Below are 22,463 nucleotides of genomic sequence, written 5' to 3' on the forward strand. Positions count from 1 at the left end.
GTTAAAGGTAAGAAATACTTTACTCAGCAGATTTATCCAGGTTCGGCTTCTTTTAAGCCTACGTCCTGTCCCCGGAACACGTTCCGAGATTTCGAATCCTCTACTGAGCTCTTTAAAGGTAGAGCCTCAAACCTTTTACAATCTTAGCAATTGAGTATAACAAGAGTACCTTCCTCTATACCTCTACTCAATCCTAATCTCTCGCCGAGTACTATAACCGAGTACTCAGCCTCTCCTTTCTATCTTCTAGAAATGATAAGTGTTTGTCCTATACAAAGATTTGCTAAGACACTTTAGACGATTGAAATAATCACTCTAGACTTTTACACAGATATAAGAATTGTAGTGTAAGATTTGCTTTGCTTCTTTGCTTGCAGAACTTGTGTAGAAATTTGGTCAGCGTAATGGCTTGATCAAGTTCTATATTGAATGAAGCTTCTGATGGCACTATTTATAGAGACGTCTGGGCATCGGTCATTTCGAATTTTGAAATAACCGTTGGAGGGAAACAGCTACCTGTCATTGTCATCCTGACTTGCTCAGAGCTCTCGGTCAATCAGAATTGTGTATCTTCTGTCCTCGGTCAGCTCAGCAGACTGTCTCTCCTTTTATGGTAAAGTCAACTGGACAGCATACTGTGTCGTCTGAACTTTACCCAAAGTAGAAATACTTTGTCTGGAGGTTTTCATTAGTCAGCTGCTGTCTTGTACGCTTTGTCGAGACTACTCAGCAGCTTCATCTTGAAGTTGTTCCCGAAGGTCTTCTAGATCCTTCTCTTGCTGAGTTGCGTTTTGTCCAAAGCGACAACGTTTTAACAAACGCGGGCCGAGTTGTACTAAGTTGTTTGACTTGGGCTTTAACACTTGTATTGGGCTTGGGCCTTTTAATTCTTGTGTCTTATAAACAGTTTTAACTCAACATTGAACAAACACATTAGTATAATATAAATCAAAGCATTTAAACTTAGTGTGTTTAGAATATGTATTTCAATTATACTTAAACAATTTTGTCAAATCAAAATTATGTGGAAAAGTGTTTCAACAGGACCGTGAGCTTGGGAAGTGGTCGCCCAACTGGGAAGGACCGTTTTAAATCCACAAGGTGCTTCCCGGGAACGCGTATTGGTTGAAGAGTTTGGGCGGATAACCACATAGGAGATACATCAACGGAAAATATTTGAAGAAATATTTTCAAAGTATGTGGGACGTAATTAATGTAACCGATGAGAACGTCTTACACCGCACGGAGCGTAACTTATAACACGCGGAGCAGCCAACCCGCGAGATGTAGAGGAAGCTACTGCCGAAGGATAGCTCAAAGCTCAAAACACGCAGAGCGCTCCTTCTATACGCAGGGCGTAGATCAGACACGCGTAGAAATCATACTCCGGAAGCTCGACTACGCGCGGCGTAACTCCAGAAACGCCCCGCGTAAAACTCATCAATAAAAACGCTCCAGGTTCAGGAGCTTAAATACGCGGGGCGCTCCTCCTATACGCAGGGCGTAGAACAGACACGCGTAGAAATCATACTCCGGAGGCTCGACTATGCCCGGCGTAACACCAGAGACGCCACGCGTAATCATCATCAACGAGACGCTCCAGGATCAGAGGCTCCTACACACGGGGCGTAGACAGACTTACGCGGGGCGTGCTGTCTATCTCGGCACTAACGGTAAGTATTTGGAGAAATGTTTTTTCGAAATATGTGGGATGTAATTAACGTAGGAACTTAACCAATAAATCATTTCAATTTTCAAATGCCTGCGTTTCTCCTTGTATCCTATGCATTTTCGATTATTTCACATATACCATATGTTTAGGACATAAAAATAGATAAATGATCAGCCGGTAATTAGCTCATAAATAATGTCCATTTGCGCTACATAAATAAATAAATGAAAGAATGAGCGTACATGGTCACAAACTCAAAACAAAAAGGGAAAGTACAGGCAACCCGTGAACGTACCTCACGGAAACAAACAAAAATCAGGCTTTGGGTATTTCGCCCAAGATTCACAAAGTTTGGAGGCAGCCTCTTTGTGTTGCTCGCTCTGTCGGTGCCATTCCAACATCTCGTCATAATGATTGGCCAATCGATCTTTCTCACGGCCCAGCTCTTCCTCCATCCGCAGGAAACAAGCTCTAAACCCGGAACTGGCTCTAACCATTTCCTCTTTAGACGCTCGAGCTTCAGCCACCTCCTTCTCTAATACCAAAAGACGCTCCTCTACAGCCGCAATTTTGGCTAACCGTTGCCTATCTGCTTCTTCAGCGTCAACCAAAGCATTAAACTTCTTGCTATAGGACTCAAGCTCCGCCATGTTTGATCTAACCCGAGCTGCAAGACCCGCTGCCACGTTTTTCTCAGTAACGTAGGACTGATAGCAAAACAACACATGGTTCTTGGCGGATTTCAACGGCTCAGTCTTGAAAGGATGAGCACACGCACCCATCATGGGATCAAAATCAGCCATTGCCCTTTCAATACGGGTGGGAGTCCAGGAGTCAAGAGGAGAAGCGACGAGCTTACTAAGATTGGCACGAGCGTCACTCAACGAGTCATCACTAGGCAAGGATGAATCAGCTGCAACAGTAGACGGTCCTTTCAAAAATGAAAAATCCAAGCCGGCAAAAGGATTATCAGCTTTAAGACCGACAGGGACCAACAAAGGACGCACAAGAGCTGACTCCTGCCATATTTCAGCAATTCAATCAATCAATCTAAACAATTTATCTCAAGCATGGTTCATAAATAACAGATTAGCAGGATCATACAAACCTGAGACAATGGTGCAAGAACCAGTCGGTTTAGGGAAGATGCGGAAGGAAGATGGTTTCGTGCCGGAAGTTGCAATGGAGTCATAGCCACCTCAGTCGAGTCCTCACCAAGGGACAAGGTGCCAAGCGAAGATGTCAAGTTCCAACGTTCCCCCAGTTGATCCAGCGTTTCATCCTCAAAACCAAAGTATAGGCCTTCGTCGGAGTCCTCTTCTTCCATTTGTCTCACGGAAGGCCCTGCAGCAGTAGCCACCCATTCTCCCTCGTCCATCATGACTACCTTTCCTTTTCCCTTGTCGTTAATGTCAAGCACATTCGGGGCTAGGAAAGTCGGATTGTTGTCCTTCCCTGAGCTACCGCTTGAATCTTAAAAAAAAGAAGAGAAAAAGATATTTAATAAAACTTCTTTTATGCATAAATTTTATTTTCGCTATTTTATTTATGCACAAAAAAGGGGGCAATTGTTGGCCCAAAATAAATAAATTTTATTTTATGTATATACAATACTTGGGTGTCGATTTTAGGATATAGTTTATACTTTGCCTAGAAAATAATAAATGATAAAATAAAAAAAATGAAAATATATTCGTAACTCACCTCGAACACGTGGGGCGTGCATCCTCATACGCGGGGCGTATACCAGCCATCCGAAGACGTTCCGCTTTAGAGACTCCATTACGCGGGGCGTGCCTTCCTATACGCCACGCGTAAAACGCACCAACAAGACGTTTCAAGATCATGAGCACAAACACGCGGGGCGTGCATTCTCATACGCGGGGCGTGCCTTCCTACGCGGAACTTAACATCAGAGACGTCACGCGTAAGCTTTAGCAATAAGGCGCTCCAAGTTCAGGAGCCGCACTACGCGAGGCGTACATTTCCATACGCGAAGTGTATACCGCGCATCCGAAGACGTTCCGCTTTAGAGACTCATTTACGCGGGATGTACCTTTCTATACGCCACGCGTAAACGTCATCGACAAGACGCACCAAGTTCAGGAGCCGCACTACGCAGGGCGTAGCTAGACTTATGTGGGGCGTGTTCTTTCTCTTGACAACCTAGAGGTCAGTTCTCGCCCGGAGCCCGTTGACGATCACCGACTTTTCAGAACGCACCCGGACATAGCCACGGGCTAGCCTACAAGCTTAGCCCCATCCCCACATCTTGGTCCAAACCTTAAGAGCTTCTCTAACCACAAGGTAGTGGGGTGATGTGACATGGAAGTTAGTGGAAGTTAGTGATAGTTGGAGGAAGTTGATGATGTGGCAAGGTAGTGGGCAAGGTTAGAGAGAAAAATAAGGGGTAGTTGACCAATAATTACCAAAATATCACCAAATAATTACCAAAACGCCACTCCAAAAAACTATAAATAGACCCCCTCCCCTTCATAAAAAAGCACTCATTCAACACACAAAACCCCCTCTCAAAGCTCCAATGCTTAGTCTCTAGTTCCTTTTGTTCTTAGTTCTTCAAGTTCTTCCTTTCGTTCTTCATTTTTCTTAGTTTCAATTCCTTCTTTAGCTCCCCTTTAGCCTTAATTCAGTTCCAATAGCCTCTTTCCAAGTTTTTCAATTCAATTTAGCATTCCCAAGCTCTTAATTCGCTCAATTCTTAGCTAGAACTCTGTTTCCAAATTAATTTTCCAGATTCGTCCATTTATTTTCAAAGCCCGATTTCGTCCATTTAAAGTCATTTTTTGATTTTTCAATCCCTTCAACAAAGTTGTTCCTGACGTCCTGAAGTTCGATCTAGTGTATTTATTTTCCCAATTCCGTGTTCAGAAACTCTATTTACAAGCCGATCTTTACAGCTCAAATTCTTTTAGATACTCTGTTTCCAGAATTTTCCAGATTCGTCCGGTTGTTTTCAACTCTCAATTTCGCCCTTTTAAAGTTCGTTTTAGCCTTAGACCCCTTATAAAAGTTTGTTCCTGACATTCCGAAGTTCAATTTAGACTATTTACTCATCCGATTTCGTGTTTCTAAACATCCAAACGAGCCTCCCAAAGTTAAAGATTAAATCTGCCCCATTTGCTTACCACACGTTTCGACATTACCAAAGATCACATACTGTACGGGTCCGACCGGCTGCAGCTCTCTGAGGACCTCGCACCAACACCAAAATTCAACATCAATCCGAGATAGCTATTGTGGCTCCGAGTTTGTTGTTGAATTTCAATTTATTTTATCGCATTTCAATTCTTTATATTGATTTGTTTATTCTAATTCAATTGATTACCTATATGTTTAATATAGAGATTTCTCAATTGTAATTCATTTCATTTTAATGCTTACTTTGAACACATGTATTCAAACACTCGTTCATATCAATAAATACCATTTTTCTCAAAATCTCGTGTCAATTTCGCACTTTAATTTCCTTTAATTTTCCGTCCTCAATTCGTACGCTTAGCTTAAATAAAAATAATCAATCTAGCAAAGTTTCTATAACGGCGCTAGAGACCCAAAGGGAACTTTTTTAATCCTTGCGTCCCTCGCCAATCGCTTCGATTTAGAATTCATGTTTTCGGTGCACAATTTCACAAACGTAACCGTTTTTCATAATTGAGAAATAATTTCTCTGGCACGCCCGCACCCTAACCACACGTGACAAGGTTGAAATTAGCATATCTCGAAAATATCGCTAACAAGATCAATGACCAAATACTAAAATTTTGAATAGGTTAGAAGCTCAATAACACTTTAAGCCAAATATTGGTTGCTCATTGTCCTATTATTATATAATACTTGTCCATTGAATTATCCAAAATGTTAACTTATTTAGTTACATTTTCCTCTTATCTATTAAAATTTATAATATCTCAATCGATGCGTATATTTATGTTAAATTTTTAATAGTTTTGTGAGCATTTTATGAAGGGTATTACTATTCACCGCCTCCATTTTGATAATTTTGTAATTCTTATTTTTTTTTATCAAAAACTGAAAATTCTTTCTCTCTCGAACAAAACTGAAATTCTAAAAAAATGGACCCGAGAACTCTGGAAATGAACGATTTCGAAGAAGAGGTAAAATTTTGGAAAAAAATTTCGTTGGCCTAGATGGTCACGGAACCCGCGGCCAGACGGTTTTCCTGGCCACCTATTCAATAGCCAGGCGGTCAAAAAAACCGCCTGAGCCTTTGGACAAGCAAATTTGACCCGTTTTTCGATTATTTTGACTATAAAACGCGTTTGAAGTGCATTTTTTAACAATTTTTATGAATTTCATTTATTTTCAGGTGCCATTAAAAGATAGGATTGGTGACGGGATCGATTACAGTAGATGTTTCATTACAGGCATAATTTTCCAGACAAGTTCAAAAGCTATTGAGTGGGCAAAAAACGTTGCAATTCAACATGATTTCGAGCTGATTATATTGCTTCGCACAAACACGGAGGAAAGAAGAAGTTTTTGAGATGTTCTCGTAATGAACGGTATATAGGAGTTTTGAATACTTTGGATGGGGCTTTAAGAAGAAAAAGTAAGACTAAATCGTGCAAGTGTAAATTCCAGCTTAAAATCGTACAATTGCAAGGCTATACCGGTTGAGGGATACTAGTTTTAGAAGGGATTAATGGTATGCATAACCATGCATTGATTGTTTATCCAGAGGGATATCGATAGATAAGCGGACTCAGTCCCGCATTCAAAAAAATTGTGTGTGACATGAGTTCGGCTCAAACAAAGCCGTGTGATGTTTTGGTTGCACTTCATGAAAAGAATCCAACAAATAATCCAACTATAAAACATGTATATAATTACATAGATTAATTGAGGAATGTTAGGTTTGAGGGTAGAGACGTGGTTAGTCAATATTTCCATCTAGCTGTCGAGAACAAGTATGTGCATTCGAAGTTTGCCGATCCGGATACCGGTGTGTTGACGCATGTGTTTATGGCACATCCAGATTCGGTGAAATTATTACGAACCTACCACTAGGAGACCGACCAAAATATAGAAGAAAAGTTCAATTTCAGCCTCTCCGTAAGGGAGGCGGACGAAAATTCCGCCTGCCCAAAGGGCAGACAGATGAACTTTCCATCTGTCTTTTGGGCAGGCGGAACTCGTGTTTTCGATGAAAATTTTATAAAAAAAATATACCTTTCTAATAATCGATCATTTTCATTTATTCGTAATGTTTGTGATTTTTGGAGAAATTAAGGAGAGAATGAGAAGCTTGGTAAAAAAAACAAGAAACCTTTTTTTTTTTTTAATAATAGCAATCCACTTTATGAATCAATTATTCTTCTATGTTCGTTAAAGTTTTATTTTATTTTTAATGAATTAAAAATAAAATTTTTTGTTTATGTGTTAAAATTTTATTGATGTGTTGTCCAAAATCCCTAATTTCCATCCAACGGCCAACGCTGAACTCTATCTTCCCAAAAGATCGATCTTTTCTTGTGTATTGTTTTCTTCTTTCAATTTTTGTTCTTCCAGTTACGTGTCCCAAACTGATTTATACTCTCTAGCCAGAACGCTCAGATCTGCGTTGTCAGACCTAAATCCGGCGAAATCTCTCTCCTCACTATCAATACGCTCCAGTTTCTCTTCGCTGAGTAAGCAATTTCCGTGAATCTGTATACGATTCCTTCAATTTAGGATTTCTTTTGACAATGGTTGTCTTTTTTAGCTCTTCCACTAACTTTTTGACAGGGAGATCATGGTTTGTGACTAATTTAATGAATTTCTAGACAGATCTTCGTTCTTGATGCTTAAGTATCCTTTTTTTTTCAGTTGAACTATTCTTCATAAATGGCTGGCAGAACTTCAATCCGGACAAATAACTCTGCTCTCATTGCAATGATTGCAGATGAGGTGAGAATTTACTGAGCATAATGGTTATTTTTTTTTACGACAATAAACAACTCCATGCTCTTGTTATCAACTACTATTAGATCATAAAATTTCTCATCCTATAAGCATATCAAAGTTCTCATTGTAGCTTGAAAACTCTAAGATTCATTATGCAGTAGATTATAATAAATTCTCAATTGGAATTGTTTGGTTGATTGATCAAATTCATTTATGCTGAAATGGAGAGGGATAATAGTTTTGATCCTTTGTAGAAACGGATAAAAATTGTACATAAGTCTATCCATGACATGTATATTTCATATCCACACATGAAAGCAGGGAGGTGATGACATGACTTTGATTTTGGAACACTTGCTGCAGAATGGTATTCTAGAGCGGGATAACTTGTGCTTAAAAATTACTAATAGAGATATGTTCTAGTGATTTAAGAAGGTCCAAGATTCCTATAAGCTCGAAAATTTGGGGGAATCTAAGTTTAATTAATTTGTTTCTTTTAAGTGATTCAGATTCAGTCATCCTAATGAATGGGTTTTTTTTTTTTTTTTTTTTTTAAATGTTTCATTTATTTCTTTTAGAACATGAACTGCCTTGTAGGAATAGGGAAAGGCAGTTCATGTTCTAAAAGAAGCTAACAATTCTTCAGTGTAATCATTTATTTACTGAGAAATTGTGTGTTTTCTTACATTTTACCATGTGAGTCGAGATATTCTCAGTGTCCTTTAGCTTTTGTTAATGGAAGTTGAAAACAAACAAAAGCAAAGCAAAAAAAGAATATATATAATTGTATTAATCGTGTGAGTGTTGGATAGGTTAAAACTTAAAATAGCATGAAGTTTATCATCATGTATGATTGTCCATTTATGTATTATACAAACACACATTGCCCATATATTTCTTACCATTATAGCAGTTGTAATTTCATGTGTTATTTCTTGAAGCATAACTGATTTTTCTTTTTTCATATGATAAAAGGACACAGTAGTCGGTTTTCTGCTTGCTGGAGTTGGTAATGTTGACTTACGGCGCAAGACAAATTACCTCCTTGTAGACTCAAGTATGCTTTCGAAACTTGAATATATCTTTTTTTTTTTTTAATTTAAAAAAAATATTACACGAGTATGATTCATACTAGTACTTTCTGACATACATTTTACCATGTGACTGACACCATGTAGATTCTTAGTTCAATTTTACAAGTTCGTTGTCCCTATTATTCTTTCTTTGATCATATTAGATACCCAATCAGAAAATTTTACGCATTCTATGCAATGGCTTGACTAGTATCAAATACAGAATCACATGAATTCTGATATACTAACTGTGATGCCTAAATGACTATCTAAACTAACGTCTTCTATTTATTTTTGAGAAATAAAACCTTTTGACTATCACTTATCATGCTTGTTCTGAATCTAAATCTATATGATCTTTTGACAACCATACAGCTATATGATCATATGCCATCTCCACGTTTTGTGTTAATTCATGTTTTCAAATATATGGCAAATGTTCTAAAGCTGATGTTAAAGTCGTTGGTCTATTTATGGAACTATGATCTCAGTATTTTAACTGATCATGGCATGTCATTGATGAATTTATGCCTGGTTTAGTAGATCCACATATTGTGTTCAAGCTGGTCCTTTTTAACTTTAAACTTAAGAATGGTCATATAGGTGTTATCTCCATGAATAGGGTTTGAAGAATATAATTCATGAAGAGAATCATTTTGACCATCACTTATCATGCTTGTTTCTGAATCTATGTAATCTTTTGACAACCATGTAGCTATATGATCATATGCCATCCACTTTTTGTGTCTAATTCATGTTTTCAAATATATGGCAAATGTTTTAAACCTGATGTTAAAGTCGTTGGTCTGTTTATGGAACTATGATCTCAGTATTTTAACCGATCATGGCATGTTATTGATGAACTTATGCCTGGTTTAGATCCACACGTTGTGTTGAAGCTGGTCACTCCTTTAACTTCAAACTTAAGGATGATCATATAGGTGTTATTGCCATGAGTAGGATTTGTAAAATATAATTCATGAAGAGAATCATTTTGATATTTCTTCTATTCCAAACTTGATTCATTAAAATTATTAAATCTGTAACCATGGAAGTTCTTTTGTTGTTTTGTAGAAACAACTATTAAACAAATTGAAGAGGCATTTAAGGAATTCACTTCAAGGGAGGATATTGCTATAGTGATGATTAGTCAATATGTAAGTTGTTCTCACTAAATTTCTCATTATAAATCAACAACTTATCATGATTTTTGTTTAGTATAGTTTGTTGTTTTAACCTTCAATTGCTTAAAGCTGAATGTAGAAAGGAATGTTCAATACTTGTGCATTTTCAAGGACAATTGTGCACACATGTTTTTGGACATCATAGTAGGACTGGCAATTGCCATGATCCTAAGAATTGTTTGTTAACTTGTTATGAAGCATGAAACTTCAGCAGTCTTGCGACCATGTTTGAGTATACTAATATTTAGGGAAAATACAAAATAAATCTTGTGGTTTCGTGTATTTGCAAAGACTTTCCTGTGGCTTAAAAGTTTGCAAACACGAGTCTGAGGTTTTTTTCCATTTGCAAAGACATACTTTTTCACTTAAGCCACCAGTAAACAATAAAAGTTTTAGGCATTTTGTTCTTTTTCTTTAAAATGTTATTATATGTTAGGAGGGGTACAAATGAGATAGTTTTGTTTTGAATGTTTGCTACACTGGCAAATTTGGACAGTTTTACTGACAAAGTTTGTCTTTGTAAATGAAGAAAACCTCATACCTCATTTGCAAACTGTTAAATCACAGTGAAGGTTTTGCAAATCCGCGAAACCACGAAGTTTAATTATTTTTCCCTAATATTTATTAAAATTGCTCTAGCACGGAGTTTAGTGTATCCTCCATGCTTGTGCCTGATGTCTTTTCCTGTATTGCACTTTGCTATTGTGATACTCTCTGCTTCTCAATCAGAAACCATGTGGTGTAAAACTTCCCTATATACCCTTCAAGCTTAAACCCTAATTCGGCTTCAAAGCGAGGAATACCTCTCTCCTTCACCTTTCTCTCTACTGTAGTCGCAAGCATGTACTAAATGGAGATTTATTGAATGCTAATTTTCATACTTGAACTTAAACTGCCTTTAGAGTAGCCATCTGAATCAAAAAGCAATTTCATTACTGGCTTAGTTAAAAGGCTAAAATCAAATCGTTTGATCAATTTTATCATTGGTCGCTCACGATCCGAGGCCTTTTTGAGGAGGCAGTCTGGTAATTTTATTACCACTGATCGTCCTCCAAGCAGCTTTGGACATTTTCACTTTACAGCATGAATCTGCATCTCCATTTTTTTCAATTTTATGGGTGGTTTAGTTTACATCCAATTCACATCGCGCATCTTTCGTTAGATCAAGCTGACAAATCCAAAATCTTGTCCCCCGAGCCTGTCTTTTTTCATGATTAGAAACTAGAAAGTACACGGTTCATCTTCCATGTTTTTCACTTGTTTTCTGTTAAGATTTTAATTAGTGATCTGATCTTTTTGATAATCAGGTAGCAAACATGATAAGGTTTTTGGTAGATAGCTACAACAAACCGGTGCCAGCAATCCTGGAAATACCTTCAAAAGACCATCCTTATGATCCTGCACAGGATTCAGTTCTATCACGAGTGAAGCATCTCTTCTCATCTGAGTCGGTGGCTTCGGGGAGGCGCTAAACCTCCATTAACCACATCGAGGTACAAAATCGTTACATATATAAATCCTCCAGAGATGTTTTATTTGGCATATGGGGTATTGTTGTGTTCATTTGTTGCTAACAAATCATACTACGAGAGTGAGCTCTTGTCATAGCAAGTAGACTCTTGCTTGACATTTTGTATGATGAAATGGTTCTCTGCATTATTCATTTATTTAACATAAAAATGCAGAACTATTTGTGGTTGATTATTTTTGGAAGTTGCAATTTTTATTGTTTGTTAAGCAGATTGGTTAACTGTGATGAATTTACGTTGAACATTCTATTATTTTGTGCTAATTCGGGTAGTCTTTAGCAATGCGGGTAAACTATGTGGTCTCTGAACTATTACGCTATAAACATTTATGGCCCCTAAACTTTATTTCGTGATATAAAAAGCCTTTAACTTTACATTATTTAATATTAAAGTTTAAATTCGTTGAAAAAAAATTAACGAAATGATGATATGGACAAGTTTGACAATATTTTTGTTTTTTTTTTTTGCTTAATACATCTATTGCCCTTGAATTTGGTCCAAAACTTTAACTGCCTCCTGAACTTTCAAAGTTCCAAATGACTCCTATTCTTGTCCAATTGCATACAATAAGACCTTATTTTTGTCCAATTGCGTTCAATAACCCTCTATTCTTTTTTAATTGCATTCAATTCAGTCTTGTCCAATTGCATTCAATATCTCTAAAACTCCAATTGTCCCGTGTACTTTCAAAAGTTCCTAAATGACATTGTCTTTTTGACACGTGGCAAGCACTTTGACATGTGATGGAGTGTGTTGCTCATTTTCCGTCTCTAACGAATTCTATTGAGAAATAAAAAGTTATTGAATGCAATTGGACAACAATTGGAGGTGATTCGAAACGTTCAGGGGATAGTTGAAGTTTTGAGCTAAATATAGGAATAACAAATGAATTATATTTATTTATAATCAAATTCCATCCTAAATTTTCGTCAATCGTTAATTTTTTAATGAGTTTTTTTAAGGGTAAATTTCATCAATGATATACAATCTTTGGCTCATTTCACACTTTGGTGTACAACTTTCGTTTTGTCTCACTAATATGTACGACCTTATGGGTGACCTCCCAATATGGTGTATAGCAGGTAAAAATGACCGGTCAAACTGGTTAAATCTGCCATGTCATATTTTTTCATCTTATTCCTTACAAAATATGGGATCCACCTTATATTCAATTACCATTATACCCCATCCCTTATTTTCTTCATTTCTTTCTCACTCCCATTTCTTAATTCTTTTCTCTCTCTTCCAAATGAACCATCTCCTCAGCTTCCACGCCTAAATCCATTGACAGATCAACTTCCATTGCAAAGAAAACTTCCAGTTCTTCTAATTTCATAACAATATATGCTTTCCACCCAAATTAAACTAGTAATCATATGAGTTTTAAAAAGGATGCTTCTTCATTGTTTACGACAACTGAATTCTAATCTGGGATTTGATTATCCTTTGAATCGACTGTATCATCTTCCCCTTCAGAAGTTGTAGCAGAAATCCAACTCAGTCCCATTGACGTTCCTGGAACTGCACATGAGAGGAAAGGAGAGCGAGGCTCCGACCGACCAGAGGATGAGACGAGATCGGAGCACTGATTCAGACTAAATCGATTTAGGTTATTACTGCACAAATTTACTAATAATGGTGACTGGCCAATTTTTTTATAAATTGATATCATTGTTTATATTGAAATAAAAATCTCTGGACTGATCAGCTCCTTGTTTCTTTCTCTTTCACTTTATTCTGAAAATATCCATGAAGATCCCCCCACAACCACCGCAAAAACCCTTTGAACGGCAAGATCCGGCGATGGAGAAAAAGAGAGTCACAATTGAGAGAAGGAGAAGAATGGAGCCGGAAATGATGAGAGTCATGAAACCAAATAATTGGTCGGAGTTAGGGGTGTGAGCTTGGGGAGAGAGAGAGGGTTTAGAGAGAAAAATGGAAAATGAGAGAGAGTATTCGCATGTTTTGAAGTTCTTAATTTGCAGAAAAAAAAAAAAAAAAATTACATAGATGGAACATAGCATTTCAACTTTGCCAATTTGAAAATTTAATAATAAGTAGCATTCGTCCAATTTGAAGATTTTAACTTATTTGAAAAAATGACATCGATGGAACTTGAAGCTATAATACTTTGCATAATAATGTTTTGAAATATAAAGACTTTTTTTAAAGGTTGAAATATAATTTGTAAAATTAAAAAAGGTATTGCTATATACCGTAACTTTTTTTTCATCCACCGCACCCTTTTGACATTTATGCTCTCCTCATTAATTTTTTTCAAAAACTCAAATTTTTTTTTCTCTTTCTCTCCCAAGCCTAAAAACCCGAATTTGACGAAAATAGACCTGAGCATTCACAAGACTATGATTTCGAACACGAGGTAATCTTACGATATAAATTTAAATTAAAATTTCGTTTTTAATTTTTGAATTTTTTTTTTTACGGATTTAACCTAAACGGGCGGCGCATGCCGCTCGTTCGCAGGCCGAACGGATGAACTACCCGTTCGGTCTGCGGACGGGCGGCATGCGCCGCTCGTTCCACCAGCGGAACGGGCAGCGCGCGCCGCCCGTTCCACCTGTGGAACGGGCGGCACGCTGCGCTCGTTCCGCCGTGGGACGGGCAGAGTGACCTGCCCGTTTAGGCCTAATTTGGCCCCTTTTTTGCTTTTTAACGGGGCAGCCTGTCCGTTTAGCCTATACGAGGTCCGAACAAGAGCGGAATTGTAATTTTTAACGTTCAGGCTGCCCGAATAAGCCCCAAATTTATATTTTTAAATTTTTACGCGTATTGTTAATACCTATTATGCACCCGAATGCCATTTTTTAAATTTTTGTGCGTATTGTTAATACATATTATGCATTTTTTATATATTCAGGAACCGTTAGAAGATTGGCAACCTGACGGAATTGATTACAGTTCCCGTTTTATAACGGATACCGTTTTCCCTTCGTGTGAAGATGCTGTTACTTGGGCAAAACAGGTAGTTATTCGAATTGGGTTTGAGATTATAATATCTTCGCATAAACATGGTGGAAAGCAAAAGCAATTGAGATGTTCACGGGGTGAACGCTACAGAGGGAGAACAGATGAGGCAGGGTTAATACGAAAAACTAAAACTAAAGCGTGCAGGTGTAAATTTGAGATTAAAGCCTATCAACGGTCAGACCTTACTGGTTGGGGGATAAAGGCTAAGGCTGGATTAACTGGTCAGCACAATCATTCGTTACGTGTGTATCCAGAGGGAAGTCGGCAGATGAGCGGACTCAGTACCGCATCTAAATTAATTGTTCGTGATATGAGTTCGGCTCAAGCAAAACCTTGTGCTATTTTAGCAGCCGTTAAAGAAAAGCATCCCGAAGACAACCCAACAATTAAACACGTCTACAACTATAGGGATAAGATGAGGAAGGATGGGTTCGAAAGTAGAGACTTGGCTAGTCAGTTCTATCATATTGCTCTCGAGAACAAGTATGCTCATTATACGCAAGCTGATCCTCATTCTGGCGTGATTACACATGTGTTTATGGCACATCCAGAATCATTAGATTTATTCAGGACTTATTACTGGTACATCGGCATTGATTCAACGTACAAAACCAACAAGTACAAAATGCCATTTGTTGAAATTGTTGGGATGACGCCTTGAAATAACAATTTCAAGATCGCATATGCCATCATTAAAGATGAGACTTAAGGAAGCTACCGTTGGGTCCTACAGCGGTTGAGGGTTTTGATTGGGTTTGATCTCAACCCGACTGTTATCGTCAGTGATAGGGAGTTGGGGTTGTTGAAGCCGATTCTGAAGGTTTTCCCACATACAGCACACTTGCTATGCACCTGGCATATAAACAAGGATGTAGAAGATCGGGTGTACAGAATTATGGGAGACAAATCAATTGCTGGTAAATTCAAGAACAATGTGCAACCGAGCATAAGAAACGTCCAAGCTGTAGCCTGTGCATGAGGAATCCGATCTCCTTGACAATACTCCAGGATGGAAGCCGCTCGTATACCGCCGTTAAAGTAGTGACCCTTCTGCAACTCCTCCCGAGTCATACCAAACAACTCCATCACACAAGACTGAAGCTCCTCAATACTCGCCTCAGCAGTCACCATAGCCCCATCGATGGGGATGCGCAAAATCTGCCACACATCATGCAACATAATGCTCATCTCACCAAACGGCATGTATAATGATGATGTGTCTTGCTGCCACCGCTCCACAAAAGCCGCAATTAGGGGCGCATTGATGTGGGCATACATGATACTTGGTAAATGGGACAATCCAGATGACTCTATACGCGTCTGGATTTGCTTAGAAGCACCACCGTACCATACACACAGCTTCCCACAATATACTGAGCGTGTCTGACACCTGAGGAGGCCCCTATCCTGTCCGTTCCGCCCGTGGTGGCAACGGCATCGGGATTTCGTTTAGGCAAAAAAAAAACGGGTTTCGCCTCCGATTTCGGAGGCGAAACCCGTGATTTCGGACAAATTTTCTTTTTTTAAAAAAACTTACTAGGACATTCATGAAGCCTTTTTTCCTTCCTTCCTTTGGCGGCATGTCGTTTTAGGTCGGGTTTTTTGAAAAACTAAAAAAGCTAGAGAGGATTTGAGAGTTTTTGGTTTTTGGTTTCAAATTATGAGGGCATAAATGTCAAAAGGGTGCAGTGGAAAGTATAACCTTTGCGGTATATAGCAGTTCACATTAAAAAATGAGAGTATTTTAGTAATTATATATATGGTGGTTAATTTTTTACTTTTTGACCGGTCAAACGACTGACATGACGAGTTGACTTTGCGTTGATCGGTCACTTTTACCTGATGTACACCATATTGAGAGGTTATTGATAAGGTCGTACATATTAGTGAGACAAAATGAAGGTTGTACATCAAAGTGTGAAATATGGCAAAGGTTGTACACCATTGATGAAATTTATCCGTTTTTTTAAAACAAAATTGAGACTTTAATGGTATAGGCTTTTTTTTAAAATTAAAAAAGCCAAAATCCTGAGAACATGTATTCTTACAAATAAAGAATTGAGCTAAAAAATTTTTATATTGGAAGCTTTTTAATATGAAATACATAACTAATATGCTGTGTTCATGATTTGAAATAAAATATTAAGTGCTTTCAAAATAAATTGGTTTTAAAAAATATACTAGGTTTAAGTTATTATTAATATCAATTAGTTATATATTCATGGAACTTTTTTACTATATTCCGAGAGTAATATATCTGATTGATCAAAAGTGAGATACATACTGCTTTATGGAACATAACCGAAGTTAAGAATTAAATATGTACAAGTGATATTATTTAATTAAGTGGGTGTTAAAAGGATATCTTCATCTTTTTTAGTATTCTATTGAAAAGAGAAATTTTTACAGTACTTTTGGAGTAAGAGCATCTCCAACAGCCTCTTAAATGAGCTTTTAAGTTAAAATTTGAGGAGGGAGAGTAAAAAATTAACTCCAACAGCCTTTTAGTTGCTCCTTAAATCATTAAGAGTCTCTTCATCTTCTCTATTAATAGAGAACCTCTCTCCACCTCTTAGAGCATCCTCAAGAGACTCTTAGTGTACTTTCTAAAAATAATATAAATAATTGACTCTTAGTGATTTAAGAGTAACTAAGAGCATCTCCAAGAGACTCTTATTCCCTGTTCTTTTTTGACTTAAATTAAATTAAATTAAATTAAATTAACTGAACTTAATGCTACTTAACTTAACTTAATTTGAATTGCACAAAAATAATTATAATTATATATATAATGATATATTTTCTATGACTAGGGAGGTAAAGTTCTTAGCCTAGTGGTTGAGAGCTTACCTATGACTAGGGAGGTCATGGGTTCGAATCACATCCGAGTTTGGTGAGGATTTTATAAGGACCTGCTTCACAACCACGTTGTCTTCTCCACAAGGACCTATTTCACATTACGCACCCATCGAACGGTGCCCTTCAGGATGAACTCGCGACTACGAAGCTCCCCTCGTGCCACGTCAAGACTCTTCTTCGACTCTGCGCACTGATCACGCAGCCTCGTTATCTCCGCAACCTGAGCATCGAGGACCTTATTCGCCTCAATTATTTTTTCGTTCGATTTCTCCAAATCGGCTATGGCACTGTGCATTCCGGTCTTCAGTGACTCCATGGATTGCTTCTCATCCACACACATATCGAATATATGATTCCGGTCTTAAGAAAAATGGCTACTATTCAAACTAAAGAAAAATACCAGAAACTTACCACTCCAAGGGCAGACAGCACGTCGAGCGTAAGGTCCATCTTCGTCACATTCGCCATCTGCTGTGACTCACCAGGGATGTTCTCCACTCTCGCCAAAGCACGCGGAAGGTCGGAGTTCATCATATCAGCTCCAACCGACAAACTCTAAACGAACTCCACATACCGAGCCACTTTCCCATCCAGTCTCGACACCATCTCAGGATGTGAACCGATCACATCAACCTCCGGCTGGATGGCCACGTCAGTTTCTCCCTCAATACGTGCTCGCTTGGAGCTCTCAATATTCCCCCCCTCAGTCTCCATGTTAACTTCCACCATCTTCATCTTCTCGTCTCGACCTGCTCTCCTCTTACTTCGACCTGGGCGTTCGAACTTCTCTTCCGCTTCGTCCTCATCAATAACAATAATGTCAACTTCGCTTGTCGCCACCTTCTCCTGAGGATTCTCCAGCGGCACCGCAAGCGGAATGTCAACACCGAACCCTGAATCCTCAGACGTCTCGATCACCCCACCTATACTTTGAACCACCTAGTTCGCATCTTCCAAGGAGCCATAGGAGGGCAACGAGGCCGAGGTCCCTTCGAACGCCTCGCCCGGTGTGACCAAACCAACACCAAATTCCTTCAGGTCAAAGTCCATACTAACCCTCGGATCCCCAACACCTGCGAAGAAACGGAAACATGTTTACAAACACAAGTCAATACAACAAATTAAAAGCAACACACCCAACACACCCTGATGTCTCACCTACAACAGCCACCTTCACAACAATGGACTCGAGTTTAGCCAGCTCCCCGTCAGTGAACTGGTGACCTTTCTTCCATGCCTCGAAATCCTTCGAAGACCACCCCGATAGATGAGCCATCCTCCATTGGTTCCAATTCGAGTAGCCACAAGCAAGGTAGTGCCCTATCAATTTGCCAACATCCTGCTTGCTCTCTTTATCATCCAGTAGACTCTTCAGATAGGTCACCAACTGTCTCTCCTGCTCCAGCATCTCTCGGCTTACTAACCAGCGACCCGTATACATCAGATCGCTATTCCAGGTCACCCGGAAGGGGAAAACACCCCGCAACTGACGAACCAGAAAGTATCGGTGTCGCTATTCCTGAATCTTCTCTTAGAGGCCCCCAAACACGTTGAACTTCGGATGGGAAAAAGTAACATGTTGAGAGCGGGGATCTTTATTCGGGCGGAAGAAATGTCGGAATACCAGCCTTGTCACATGAAAGTCGGTCGACTGGCACAAAGGGTAAAACCCCACCAGCATCCTCCACCCATTCGAATGGATCTGACCGGGGCACAGGTCAAACTCCTTCATAACCTTGATGAAAAACGACAGCAAGGGAAGCCGCATTCTTGACTCTAGCTGTTCCTCATAGACCACAAGCTCATTGACCTGACCCGTGTGATGAGCACAATCCTCGCTATTCAAAGCACAGAGCTCGTACGGCACGCATATTTGATAAGCCACCGAAATAGAGGCAAGGTCAGCGGACACTATCGTACTATAAGCGTCCTCGATGGCATAGCTATCAGGACGTTTGGGCTGCCTCAATTTCTCAAAATGCTTCCCGTTGGATCCCAGGGCACCAGGCAACCTCGACCACACTTTGGCCCTCATCCGATCGTATAATGTCCCTAAGGTCTCACCATCCTGAATAAGTCCTTCAGGCACCTCAACGGACACCTCGTGAATTCCCGCCTTCACACCACCTAAGTGCCTTGGCACACTTGGGTCGGCCCGCGACACTGGAGGTCGGCAAACCTTCATTTTCTTTTGTCGTGGAGATCCGGCCTCGCTCTCTTTGTCTGCTCACCCCTTACGCTTGGGCGCGCGGCTATGAGATGCGTCTCGAAGGGCAAAGTCACCCACGCTTACCGGTGCCAACTGTATTAACGCTCCTCGAGAAGAACCCTCAAACATAGTCCTCTCTCCTTCCAATTTAAAAAGAAAACAAACAAAATGCAGGGAAGGGTAAGACGAGTTACTAACCTCGCTCCTTGCGACAACGGCACACTAAGGTCTTCCCGCACCCACGACCACAAACGCCAACCAGCAGAAGCTCCGAATACCGACAAAAGCAAAGAAAAGGAGAAAGTTAGTGAAGGAAAGAGCAAATGCGAGTAAAGAGACTTAGGCCAGTGCTTAAAGAAGACGAAAAAGATGATAAGGAGCCTCCTAAACCCCTTTTATAGAGATAAAACAACCGACTTAACGGACCAATGGGTGCCAAATGACGGTGCATGCACCACTGCACTCATTAAAGACATTTAATGCGGGTCAGAGTGGCGGCACACGTGTAGAAAGCCAAAGGTCTAGTTCATCATGACGCCCCGCACAAGGTCATAACACTAGCAAAACGAGCACGCATTCCACACCAATCGCGAACGCGACTAACAAGACAGCACCTCGCATGAAATACTCGAAATGGAGCTTCGGGGGGGGGGGGGGGGGGGACTACTTGATAAAGCATGTGAATTCGGCCCATCAGGCCAACTAGAGCCCAATCCCATTTGATGAAGCCTATAAATACACACACGCATGAAGGAGAATGGTATGTACACTTTCACCTATAACACCTCGAATATATGCTTACACGCATTGCCTAGAATTACTAATTGTCTTGATCATCGGAGTGTTTTCAAGGACCGATCCCCTCACAGAGACGGCGTTCGGTGAATCGAGCCCCTTGGAAGATCATCGACGACTAGTGAAACACCATCTCGGCCAATGTAGTTTCACACCTAATTACTTTGTTTCTGATTTTTTTTAAATGTAAGTGAAGATGGATGTGATGATATTGCCCCCAAATGATCAAATCTGAATATTGGGAGCCATCTTTGTCTATAGAGATAGCAAGCTAATATTCTGAATTCATCTTCTCTATATTTTTTGTTTTAATATTGTTTTTTCTTTTCCTAATTTTTCTTGATCTTCAATTTTTTTTCTTTGAAACAATTTACATTTTAAAATTTATCAACGATTTATAATTTTAAAATTTTTCTTAAGGTAAATTTCAAATAAAAAACCCTTGTGTTTTCACTATTTTTTTTAGATAAAGGACTATGATTTGCTTTTTTCAAAGTAAGGACTAAAGTTTTTAACTTTAGCAAAATAAGGACTTTTTCGATTGATACTATTAAAATACCCTTGACGATTTCAAAAATAACATATTTTAAGAAATACTAATATTCTAAGCAACTTTAATTCTTCAACTTTTTTATTTTGAGATTATTTAGATGATGTTTGGTAAAGAAAGAGAAAGTTAATATTTAGAGAGAGAAAGTTCTAAAAAATATGATTTTCGATTTTCGAAATGTAGTTCCATAGCAAATATGACACCGAACTACTTTAATTCTTGAAAATTTTCATTTTCAAATCGTTAAAGATGGTTTTAATAGCATTAATCCAAAAAGTCATTGTTTTATTAAAAGTGCGAAACCTCAAAATCCTCGTTTTGACAAAAAGTAAACCACAATCCTTTATCTGAAAATTAGTGAAACTACATGAGATTTATTTAAAATTTACCCTTTTTTTCTTATTATATCTACACTCTTGTATGAATTACTAATAGATTTAGAATAATGAAAAGACTATATATGATAAACAACAGTTGTATATATGTATATGAGATCTTTTCGTTTCATATAATTTTGAATTATTGATTATTGTTAACTATCTTTTGAAGAATTTTGATATTTTCTATAAGAGGCGGACAAGATTACATTGATTAAAGGTGTTGATTGATAAAAGTGAAAATTAAGTACTGAGAAAATAAGTACTAAATTTTAAGTGCTGAATATTATAAGTGCTGAAAGTATTAAATGATGTAACTTTAATAAAAATATTAGTTGATAATGTTTAATTTAAAATATTAAGTAAAATATTTTGACTTATCAAAATAAGTGATTTTTAACTTAATTAACTAATTTAATTGGTAGAGAAACAATAGTTATGAAACGCACTTAAATTAAATAAGTGTTTAACATTTTAATTTAAGTAATTAAGTGTGTTATCAAACAAGACCTAAAGATATATTTTTACACGAATGTTTGGACAGTATGTAAACAAATTTTTATTTTCGGTTCTTTTTCTATTTTAGTGAAACAGATTGTACTTTTGTACTAACTTATTTTGTTTGAATTTTATAAATCACTGAAATTATTTTGGGATATTGAACCGACTTTTAGAATGGGTATGACTCACAAAATGAGAACATAATCAGTATCGCGGCACCAGGGGTGGATCCAGACGGAGTGGGAAGAGTCGATCGATCCTATGTTTCCGTCGGAAAACCCACATTTAATTTTTTGAAGTAATATTTAATTTTTTTTACACGGTGTAGCTCCCTTGACGTTTAGGTCCTGGTTCTGTCACTGTGTGGCACCATGCCTAGCCTTACCAGTAACAATGCCTATGAGCCAAAAGCTGAAGAAATTCATCGATGTGAATTTCAAAACGTGACAATAAAAAATGTTATTTTATTTTACCATGCTCAATTTGTCAATTTTTTTGAAGGATGGCCCTTCTGCGATCAAAGAGGATAAGATAGACGTTATTAACCCTTTCAATAAAGTTGAAGTATGAAACTATTCTGATTTTCTTTGCCGGAATTACATTTTAAACTGCTTGATTATTACATTTTACAATATTTATATAAAGTCAAGAAAATTACAGGAATTATGAGAATCTATAAATTATAAGTATAAATTAAAGATGTGTGTGCTAAGAAATTTTTAGTTGGGGTAATTCGTGAAATTTAACACGGTATATCCCGAGAAGTTGCAAGTGAAATACAAGAACTTAAACTCATTATCC

General features: G+C 38.2%; 1 protein-coding gene and 2 non-coding genes across 3 annotated transcripts; all 3 read left to right on the forward strand.

Annotated features, from left to right (window-relative positions):
- The first annotated feature begins 7,115 nt into the window (after positions 1–7,115).
- On the forward strand, positions 7,116–11,635 carry LOC136231265 (V-type proton ATPase subunit F). Its single transcript, XM_066020591.1, has 5 exons — positions 7,116–7,341; positions 7,520–7,600; positions 8,573–8,654; positions 9,745–9,827; positions 11,162–11,635. Exons 2-5 carry the CDS (start codon positions 7,538–7,540, stop codon positions 11,324–11,326), a joined length of 393 nt encoding a protein of 130 aa, XP_065876663.1. The 5' UTR covers positions 7,116–7,341; positions 7,520–7,537; the 3' UTR covers positions 11,327–11,635.
- On the forward strand, positions 10,788–10,925 carry LOC136231713 (small nucleolar RNA U19). The gene has a single exon (XR_010690081.1). It is a non-coding gene; the product is annotated as a small nucleolar RNA U19 (small nucleolar RNA).
- An 8,795-nt stretch (positions 11,636–20,430) lies between the features above and the next one.
- On the forward strand, positions 20,431–20,523 carry LOC136231676 (small nucleolar RNA Z103). Its single transcript, XR_010690046.1, has one exon. It is a non-coding gene; the product is annotated as a small nucleolar RNA Z103 (small nucleolar RNA).
- The last annotated feature ends 1,940 nt before the right edge of the window (positions 20,524–22,463 follow it).

This window comes from Euphorbia lathyris, chromosome 5, assembly GCF_963576675.1.
Source record: "Euphorbia lathyris chromosome 5, ddEupLath1.1, whole genome shotgun sequence".
NCBI classification, from domain to species: Eukaryota; Viridiplantae; Streptophyta; class Magnoliopsida; order Malpighiales; family Euphorbiaceae; genus Euphorbia; species Euphorbia lathyris.